General features: G+C 47.6%; 1 protein-coding gene across 2 annotated transcripts in view; it reads right to left on the bottom strand.

Annotated features, from left to right (window-relative positions):
* Nucleotides 1-10,185, bottom strand: part of Cinp (cyclin-dependent kinase 2 interacting protein) — a 15,033-nt gene extending 4,848 nt beyond the window's left edge. For both annotated transcript variants that reach the window (XR_001174975.1, XM_013014063.1), the window contains exons 1-4: nucleotides 10,143-10,185; nucleotides 7,393-7,561; nucleotides 5,249-5,378; nucleotides 685-814 (exon numbers count right to left, since the gene is read on the bottom strand). Coding sequence is in view for 1 of the 2 variants with exons in the window: in XM_013014063.1 (XP_012869517.1) it covers nucleotides 685-814; nucleotides 5,249-5,378; nucleotides 7,393-7,561; nucleotides 10,143-10,164 (451 nt within the window). In the remaining variant the exon portion in view is untranslated. The remainder of the gene's footprint in view (nucleotides 1-684; nucleotides 815-5,248; nucleotides 5,379-7,392; nucleotides 7,562-10,142) is intronic.
* Nucleotides 10,186-10,345: the final 160 nt, after the last annotated feature.

Raw genomic sequence — 10,345 nt, 5'->3', positions numbered from 1 at the left:
GGGCGCTGTCCCTCAGCTCTTCAGCTCAAGGCTAGCGCTCTATAACTTGAGCCACAGCACCACTCCCGGCTTTTTTCTTTTTGCTTATGTGGTGCTGAGAAATTGAACCCAGGGCCTCAAGCATGCAAGGCAAGCGCTCTACCACTGAGCCACCTTCCCAGCCCCACTTTTGTCTTTATTTTCTGGTACTGAGGAATTGAACTCAGGGCTTCATGCATGCTAGCCAAACACTACCACTAAGCCACATTCCCAGCCCCTTAGCCTCTTTTTTTTTTTTTTTTCAATTGTGAAAATACCGTACAGAGGGGTTACATGGGCAAGGCCCTTAGACTTTCTTTTGAACTCAACTAAAAGTAATCCTTTATAAAGTATTTCACAAAGCTTCAATAATTTCACTTTGCTCAGTTTCCTATGAGGTTAACTGCAGTGCCCACCAATTTTTAAAATTGAAACAAAACCAAAGTAATAAAAAAAAACTTAGTAATAAAAGAAAATGAGAGCTTTCTGTCTCCATGGAAGAGGTAGAATTCATTCTATTCATTGGCTTTAAAGGGTGGCTAAGCGCAACTTGCATCATGGCCTCTAATTATGCCCTGCTGATGATCTCTGTTAATTAAAGCCTGGAAGAAACACTCGTTTTAAGATGCCCCACCTCCTCTCCGAGGACTAGGAAGAGGTACTTACAGAAATAGGTGGTAGGCCAGGTATGGAACAGGGGGGGGCGTCTGTGCTCCTCCCCATAATAATAATTTTCTAGCTCACAAATTCCCTTGGTAGTTGAAGATAGCTTTTCCATTTTCACCTGTATTTTAGCCTGAAAAGATATTTAGAATATGAAAATATGAGATGAGCCAGACACCGGTGTCTCACACCTGTACTCCTAACTTCTCAGGAGGCTGAGATCTGAGGATTGCAGTTTGAAGCCAGCTTGGGCAGAAAAGTCGGTGAAATTTTTTTTTTTTTTTTTTTGGTTGTGGGGCTTGAACTCTGGGCTTGGGTGCTGTCTCTTAGCTCTTCAGCTCAAGGCAAGTGCTCTACCACTTAAGCCACTTCTGATTTTCTGGTGGTTAGTTGGAGATAAGAGTCTCATGGGAGCCGGGCGCTGGTGGCTCACGCCTGTAATCCTAGCTACTCAGGAGGCTGAGATCTGAGGATCGCGGTTCAAAGCCAGCCCGGGCAGGAGAGACCGTGAGACTCCTATCTCCAATAAACCACCAGAAAACCGGAAGTGGCGCTGTAGCTCAAGTGGTAGAGCACTAGCCTTGAGCTGAAGAGCTGAGGGACAGCGCCCAGGCCCAGAGTTCAAGCCCCACGACCAAAAAAAAAAAGAGTCTCATGGACTTTCCTACCCAGGCTGGCTTTGAACCATGATCCTCAAATCTCAGCCTCCTGACTAGCACGAGCAATCAGCACTCGGCACTTAGCGTTGTAAAACTCTTATTGCCAATAAACAACTCAGAAAAAGCTGAAAGTGGTGCTATGGCTCAAGTGGTAGAGCACTAGCCTTGAGCACAAGAGAGTTCAAGGCAGTGCCCAGGCCTTGAGTTCAAGCCATGGGACCACCAAAAATAATTAAACAAAACAAAACATGAAATCTCTAGTCTCAGATTCAAGAACTAGAAGATTTCAAAACTCAGAACAGGTCTGTGGTGCTACAAGTCCTCTAACTAAACACCATCAACTCCACAAGCAGCCAGTTTCCAGGGAGATGAAAGGAGACGGTTATGGTTTCATTAATTTGGATTACTTCAGTAATAAGCTGTGGATTTGCATTATCAGAGGAGAGAGCTCGCTGAGCTTCACATCACTAGATTTCCCCACATTACTAATGTTTTACCTCCAAAAGCCTGAAGGGATTCCAGGCCATGAAAGATGGGAGAAAAGACATTCAATGAGCTCATTTCTATCATTTATTAACTGCCTTTGAGCTTACTGAAGCCTCTTTGTGCCTTCATCTCCCTATTTATGAGACAATAATAATGAAAAGCTGCCCCACACATGAAGGCAGCAGTGAGAATTTGATCTTGGCAGAGCCTCAGAAGACCTCAGGCTCCCCCCCTAGCCTGTCACTGTGTGACACCAGTAGGAACCATCCACCCCGCCCACTGTGATCTGAGGCTCATCTCACAGCCCTCATAGCTGGGTAAGGTATGGATCCATGTTTGTGAAAAACCTACTTGATTACTAATCTCAGAGTCTGGAAAGTAAAATAATTAGAAGTAATGAGGATTTCAGTAGCATAGGTCTATTAGAACCAAATTTTGGACTCCTAGCTATATATAAACTTCACGTTAATCAAAATCCTCGCTCCTTGCACAGGGTCCTTCCAACCACCCTCCAATCACATCTGAAGTGGCATGTGCTCAATTTAGCTGGCATAAGTCTTTGAAGAACATTACTTAGCTCTCAAGTCTTGCTAGACTCAGTATCTCACTTGTCCCAGCCTCAAGAGGTAGGACTCATTATTTCCACTTCACAGCTGGGAAAATTACTCAGGGCTGAGCTAGGGAAGGACAAGGTCAGAACCTGATACCAGACCTCTGGTACCAGTTTTTTGACACCCAATTATCTGCTCTTTCCTCTATATCTGCACCAGTATCTGCACAAGCTGCCTGCTGCTACCTGACTGTAAGAACAGCTTACAGAGATCTAGAGAGCAAGGCAATCCTGGAGGTCTGACCCGAGGCCAAGGGCCAGCACTCAGTTCTGTAGCTTGGCTGTTATCGAGGACAGTGGCAGGCACACGTGCAGCCGCACTGCCAGCCAAGCGCTGGTAGTGCTTCCTAGCCACAAACAAGAAATGAGCGTCCAGCTCAGGGAAATGGGCACATCCAACCCCCAAGCCAAGTCTGGGAAACCACTCTCTCTAAAGGCTGGGGAAAAACAGAAAAAATAGAAGATCCTTATGGCACCAACTGTTTTGGGTGTGTAGGTGGGTACTGGGACTTGAACTCAGGGTCTGGTGCTTTTGCTAAGCTTGTTTGCTCAGGCCTGGCACTCTACTACTTGAGCAGCACCACAGTCTAGCAGTTTGCTAATTAATTTTTTTTTTTAATTTTTTTTTGGTCCGGTCGTGGGGCCTGAACTCTGGGCCTGGGCGCTGTCCCTCAGCTCTTCAGCTCAAGGCTAGCGCTCTACCACTTGAGCCACAGGGCCACTTCCGGCTTTTTTCATTTTGCTTATGTGGTGCTGAGGAATCGAACCCAGGGCCTCAGGCATGCAAGGCAAGTGCTCTACCACTGAGCCACCTTCCCAGCCCTGCTAATTAAGATGAAGTTTCAAAAACTTTTCTGCTTGGGCTGACTTTGAACCTCAATCCTGTTTAGCTAGGATTACAGTTTTCTTTTGGTGGTTCTTTTTTATTTTTTGTCGGTTATACTGCTTGAACTCAGGGCCTGGGTACTGTCCCTGAGCTTTTGGACTCAAGGCTCGTGCTCTACCATTTTGATCCACAGTACCATTTCCAGTTTTCTGGTAGTTATTTGGAGATAAGAGTCTCTTTCTTGCCTAGGCTGGCTTTGTTTGTCCTGGGGGTTGAACTTGGCCTGGGCACTGTCCTTGAGTTTGTTTTGCTAAAGGCTAGCACTCTACCCACTTGAGCCAGTGTCACTTCCAGCTTTTTCTACGTACACGGTACTGAGGAATTGAATCCAGGGCTTCATGCATGCAAGGCAAGCACTCTACCACTAAGCCACATGCCCAGCCCCCTAGGGTGGCTTTGAACCATGATGCTTAGGTCTCAGCTTCCAGAGTGGCAGTGATTATAGTTGTGAATCACCAGTGCCTGACACCTCTCTCTCTCTTTTTAAAATCAGTATCAGGGCTTGGACTCAGGGACTCACCCTTGTTTAGCTTGCTAGGTTGACGATCTGCCACTTGAACCATACCTCTACTTCCATTCCACCTAACAAGATTCTCTATAAAAGGCATGAAGCTGGGGCCGGTGGCCCATGCCTGTAATCCTAGCTATTCAGGAGGCTGAGATCTGAGGATCATGGTTCAAAGCCAGCCTGGGCAGGAAAGTCTGAGACTTTTACCTCCAATTATCCACCAGAAAGCTGGAAGTGGCACTATGGCTCAAGTGGCAGAATGCTCGCCTTGAGCTGAAAAGCTGAGGGACAGTGCCCAGGCCGAGTTTTGGGCCTGACCAAAAAAAAAAAAAAGCACCAACAAGCTGGGTGATGGGGGCGTGTGTCCGTAATTCTACTACTCAAGAAACTAAGATGTAAAGGATCGTGATGCAAAGCCAGCTGGAGTAGAAAAGTCCATGAGACTCCATCTCTAAAATAACTAAAAAAAGCTGGCTGGAGGCCTGCTCAGGTGGTAGAGCACTAGCCAAGAAAGCACAAAGCTCTGAGTTCAAACCTCTGCACCAGCAAAATAAATAAATAAATGTAAAATATCAAGTCCAGATTGATACAAATAAATAATTGAGTAGCAGGTAAATCTCCCAAGTAGAATTCTAAATAATTTATAGATACTCTGCCCTTAGAAGGCTCTTACATTTAAATGGCTGAAAAGTAACAAAAAAAGTAGTATTTTACTACACAAGAAAATTATATGAGGGGCTGGGAAGGTGGCTCAGTGGTAGAGCACTTGCCTTGCATGCCTGAGGCCCTGGGTTCGATTCCTCAGCACCACATAAGCGCTGTGGCTCAAGTAGTAGAGTGCTAGCCCTGAGCTGAAGAGCTGAGGGACAGCGCCCAGGCCCAGAGTTCAGGACCCACAACTGGACCCCCCCTCCCCCCAAAAAAAAGAAAAGAAAATTATATGAAATCCAAGTTCTAGTGGAGTTTTATGGGGACAGAGCCATCTGTTTGTCTATGTACTGGTTATGGTTGACTTATCAATACAGCTGAGTTGAGGAGCTGTAAAAAGAGATGTTCTGGCCCACAAGTCCTCAGATATTTACTAGGCAGACCATCAAAGCTGTTGGGGCTTCCTCAGACAATGCACCGGACAGGGGTGTGGTGATGCTCACCCATATTCCCAGCACTCAGGAGGCTGAGCTAAGCCTGTCCTTGTCTCAAAGCCAACAAACAAGATTTGTGGGATGGATGGAGGAGGAGACCATTAGAGGAGAGGGAGGTGGAGAAAGAAGGGCTGGGGGGAGGAGGGGAGGAAGGAGGAGAGAAGGAAGAAAGGATCAACAGTGGTTTTCAATGTCTCTAGTGGTCAAGCAAACCCCAAATAGGTCCGCTGGACTCAGGGATGGTGACCACAGATGGCTGGCGTCTTCAGGTCTTACCAAACCATCCAAAGTGACCTGCAGTTCCTTGCACAGTGACTCAAGTTCTTTATCATCTTCTGGACACCTCTTTTCTTCATTTTCACTGAACACTGGGTTGCTGTTCTCTAATTCTATCTGTTCTTTATTCCTGGACAAAATAAAAGGGGTAGAAATTACACTCTAGAAACTCACCTCGTGACAAATGTGTTGGCACATAACGAGAATCCTGATGCTTAGGAACCTGAAGCAGGAGAATTACAATTTCAAGACTCATCTGGGCTACATGACAAGGCTCTTTCTCAAAAGCAAAAACCTCTTCAAAAACAGCCTTGCAGTGGCTCACACCTATAATTCTAGCCAGTCAAAAAGTCTGAAATCTGAGGAGCACAGTCCAGGCAGGAAAGTCTCTTATCCTAAAGCTAAAAGTAGAGTTGTGGCTCGAGTGGTAGAGTGCTAGCTTTGGGCAAAAAGCTGAGGGATAGAGTCCAGACCCTGTCCCGACCAGCACAAAAACAAAATAAGCCCAACCTCACTTTGTTACAGTAAATTCCAGAAGCTCACTATCCACATATGTCAGTCATCTTGCATAAGCACTGCTGTTTTATGTCATTCTAATACAGGCTTGGTTATTTTCAGCAGTACTAAGGTATTAACTCAGGGCATTGTGATTGCTAGGCAGACATTAAACAACATGAACCACACTCCCAGCCCTTTTTTTTTTGGTTGGTCATAGGGCTTGAACTCTGGGCTTGGGCGCTGTCCCTGCGCTCTTCAGCTCAAGGCGAGCACTTTACCACTTGAGCCACAGCACCACTTCCGGTTTTCTAGTGGTTTATTGGAGATAAGAGTCTCATGGACTTTCCTGCCTGGACTGGCTTTGAACTGCTATCCTCAGATCTCAGCCTCCTGAGTAGCTAGGATTACAGGCGTGAGCCACCAGCGCTCGGTGGTTTAGTTATTTTTTTCAAACAAATGTCTCATGTTTTTTTTGCCTAGAGCTGCCTCAGCCTATATGATCTACCTATGGCTCCCGTGTAACCTTGTGTGTTTGTTGAGATGGGGTCTCCCTAAGTTTTTGCCAGAGCTGGACATTAACTGTGAGATCGCTTAAGTAGTTGGGATTACAAGCATGAGTTACAATATCTGGCCTTGGTTATTATTTACATACATAACAAATATGTTTACTGGTCAATCTCACTATAGATAGAACCCAGAACCTAAGCCTGCTAGACAAGTGCTCTACTGCTGAGTTACAACCCTGGCCCTTCACATTCATTTTGCTCTATACTTTTTTCCAGTTCAGCCCTGAGGGCATCCTTGACAGAGGGCTTAGTGGTAGTTATACACAGATGAGTAAGACATGGATTATTTCCTCCAAGAGCCCTCAATCTGTGAATATGCCTTTTAAAAGAAGGCTGACTCCAGCCTCTGGTGCTGTTGGAAGGCTTCTGGTTACAGGGATGTGTGTGCTCCTGAAGAAATTTTAGATCCTGATTTTTTTATTCTTCCTCTCCCCACCACCCACTTTTTTTTTGTTTTTTGTTTGCCAGTACTGGGACTTGAACTCAGGGCCGAGGCGCTATCTCTGAGCTTCTTTTGCTCAAGGCTAGCGCTCTACCACTTGAGCCACAGTGCCACTTTCGGTCTTTTCTGTGTATGTGGTGCTGAGAAATTGAACCCAGGGCTTCTTGCATGCTAGGCAAGCTCTCTACCACTGAGCCACATTCCCAGCCCAAGGTTCTTCCTGTTTTGGTGCTGGCCATGAGGTAAACAAATATCCTCAGTCATGAGCTACCAGAATGCATAGAGACAATAGGGCCAGCTAACCATGGACACAAACCTTTCTTTTTTTCTTTTTTAGTGGTTTAAGGCTGAATACAGGGCCTTGTATAACTATATCTCCAGCCCAAATGTTTCCTCCTTTTAAGTTGGTTTATTTCCATTATTTGTCCAGAAAAAAACAACAAATCAAAACTAAATGTGGAGCTATGGCTCAAGTGGTACAGTGTTAGCCTTGAGCAAAAACAATCTTAGGGATAGTGCCACACACATACACACATACAAATTATTCATGTTGATAAGTTCTCTGAGAAGATGCTTGTGATTCTTCTGCTCAATTCGTAAGGAAAAGTCCAGAACATGAGGGGTTTGTGTGTACTTACAGTAAGCTGATTTTCAGATTGGCGATGTTATTGGCAGTGGTAAAACCTGCATCACTGAGGGTTTCCCATTTCAGTATTAAATTATGCCAATCAGCTGCATTGTCCTTAATTTTTCTTGCACTGACTGATAAGTCAGGTTTTCTGGGAGTTGTAGTTTCAGGAGTCTTTGCTGATAGGGAGTAAGAGAAACATCATATGGAATGAGAGATTACAGTTGGAAGGTAAACATTCTTTTCTTTTTTTTTTTTGTGCTGGTCCTGGGGCTTGAACTCAGGACCTGAGCACTGTCCTTGAGTTTTTTTGCTCAAGGCTAGCACCCTGTCACTTGAGCCACAGCACCACTTCCAGCTTTATGGTGATTAGCTGGAGATAAGAATCTCATGGAGGGGGCTGGGAAGGTAGCTTAGCGGTAGAGTACCTGCCTTGCAAGCATGAGGCCCTGGGTTCGATTCCTCAGCACCACATAAACAGAAAAAGCCGGAAATGGTGCTGTGGCTCCAGTGGTAGAGCACTAGCCTTAAGCTGAAGAGCTGAGGGACAGTGCCCAGACCCAGAGTTCAGGCCCCATGACCGGCAAAAAAAAAAAAAAAAAAGAATCTCATGGACTTTCAGTTTCCTTAGTAGCTAGGATGGTATGAGCCACCAGCACCTAGCAGTAAATGTCCTTTTGACTTTCAATAGCACAATGATCTGAAATGCTACATCACTGGACAAATAACTTCATACAAACTAAGAGGACTTTCCCAGTTTCACAGTTCCATAAAAAGTCTTTGCCTTTAGAGACTGGAGATGAGGCACACTTTCTGCTGAAGTTCCTGTTTTCTTTTTTTTGTTGTTGTTGTTGGTCATGGGGCTTGGACTCTGGGCCTGGACACTGTCCCTCAGCTCTTCAGCTCAAGGCTAGTGCTCTACCACTTGAGCCACAGCGCCACTTCCAACTTTTTCTACTTATGTGGTGCTGAGGAATTGAACCCGGGGCCTCATGAATGCAAGGCAAGCACTCTTACCACTGAGCTACCTTCCCAGCCAGCTACCTTCCCAGCCCTGAAGTTCCTGTTTTCTTTCCACAGGATAATCAAGCCTTGAGGCTTAGCACTCTCCTCTCTAGTCTTAGGCACTTTAACATTTGTTCAGTCTCATGGCTCACAAGCAAATCATCATGCCAGAATGCCAAGAGGGTGCCAGGGAGCCAGACCTGACCTTCAACTAGGCTGTCACTGACCTGCAAGAGTCCCATCTCCTCCAGTTACATCTCTGCCTCAGTACTTTTCTCAACCCTCACCTCCTGCTCCTCCATGTGCAGCTGAAATGAACTACTTGGGAGCACTTGAAAGAGCTTTGGCACATTCAATTTTCTCTGCTGGAAAGTTTCTTCCCTCCTCAGGCTAGTGCTATTGGTCATCTCTCAAGACTCACCCAGTGCTCTCTAGACCAAGGATGAACTCAAGTTATCTGCCCTCCTCTGAACCCTCTTGTGCCCTCCCATCTCTACTCGGAGCCCTTGAGGAGTTCCTAGGTCACACAATAGATATGCGCTTTTGAGTCTAAACTCGGAAGACTAAGCTGCCTGGGTCCGAATTCCAGCTCCACCAGCTGTGAGGTCGGGGCTTAGCTAACCACTATGTTCTCATCTGTTAAGTGAGGATATAAATAGGATCTGCTTCCTAGGGTTGTTAAGAGTAGACATGTGCTCATCCCTTTTCCAGGGTGGTCTTCTCCCACTTAATATAGTGATTTTGAACTCAAGGCCCTATACTCTTCCCCCAAACTCTAAATAACACAGTGGCTTTTTTTGTTGCCGTTGCCAGACCTGGAGCTTGAACTTGGGGCTTGGGGACTGTCCCTGAGCTTCTTTTATGTTCAAGGCTAGCACTCTACCACTTGAGCCTTAGCGCCACTTCCGGTTTTCTGGTGGTTTATTGGAGATGGAGAGTCTCACGGACTTTCCTGCCCGGGCTGGCTTTGAACCGCGATCCTCAGATCTCAGCTTCCTGAGTAGCTAGGATGACGGACGTGAGCCACCGGCGCCCAGCTGTTCACTCATTCTTTAAACAACAAATATGTTTTCTGGTTGCCTATTTATTATCCTCTGCACATGAGAGAGAAGTAATTAAATGAGGGAGACCAGGACTGCCTCCACGGAACTTAAGTTTCCAAAGGAGAGGCAGATCAAGAAGTTCGGACTTATTCTAAAAACAAGTGAGAGTGAGCAATAGGAATGAGCTTTGAGTCGAGCGGTGACAGGACTGGATTAGGTTTCTGGAAAGTCAAGAACAAGTCTGCCTGGATCCCGCCGGCTGGGAGAGGACTTGCTGCGCCGGACACCTGACGTGATTCCCCGGTGAGGTGCGGAACGCGCGGGGTCACGGCGAGCCGCGAACGCGGTTCCGCGTCAGGTTCGTAGACGCTCCTCGGTCAGCGCGAGCCCTGGGCGGGACGGCGTGACAGCTTTCCTTACGCGGGCCGAGGGGCGGGGAAGGGCTCACGGCGGCAGGCCGGGCAGCCGGAGCCTGGGTGCGGCCCCGCGGCCCCCTCGGCCGTCACCAGCCTTCACTCCCCACGTGAAGGAGACCGAGCCCGGGCATAACTGGTTCCCGCGCAGGCTGCGGGGCTCGTGCGGGGCCAGCGGGTTGAGCTGGAGCCCAACACGACCACAGCGGTCCGGGGAGTTGCTCCGAGGCTCAAACCGCTAAGAGAGGCAACCGTAGTCGCAGCCACCCGCCGAGGAAAGCGAATCCCACCTGACCCACCTCCGGAGGCGTCCGCAGCCATCCCGGGAAGCAGCCCCGAAGCCCCGCCCCCGCCGGAAGCTGCGTCACTTCCGCTCCGCCGGCTGACACTTGTGGAGGCGCCGCTCCAACCCCCCCCCCGTCAGCTGTCGCTCCCGGGGGCGGTACCCGTTGCCTAGGGAACGGGCTCCCGGCAGCCCCCGCGGCCCCGCGTCCATCCCGCC

The sequence above is a fragment of the Dipodomys ordii genome, unplaced genomic scaffold, assembly GCF_000151885.1.
Source record: "Dipodomys ordii isolate 6190 unplaced genomic scaffold, Dord_2.0 Scaffold2, whole genome shotgun sequence".
In the NCBI taxonomy this organism is placed as follows: Eukaryota; Metazoa; Chordata; class Mammalia; order Rodentia; family Heteromyidae; genus Dipodomys; species Dipodomys ordii.
This window is presented reverse-complemented; position numbering and strand designations above follow the sequence as displayed.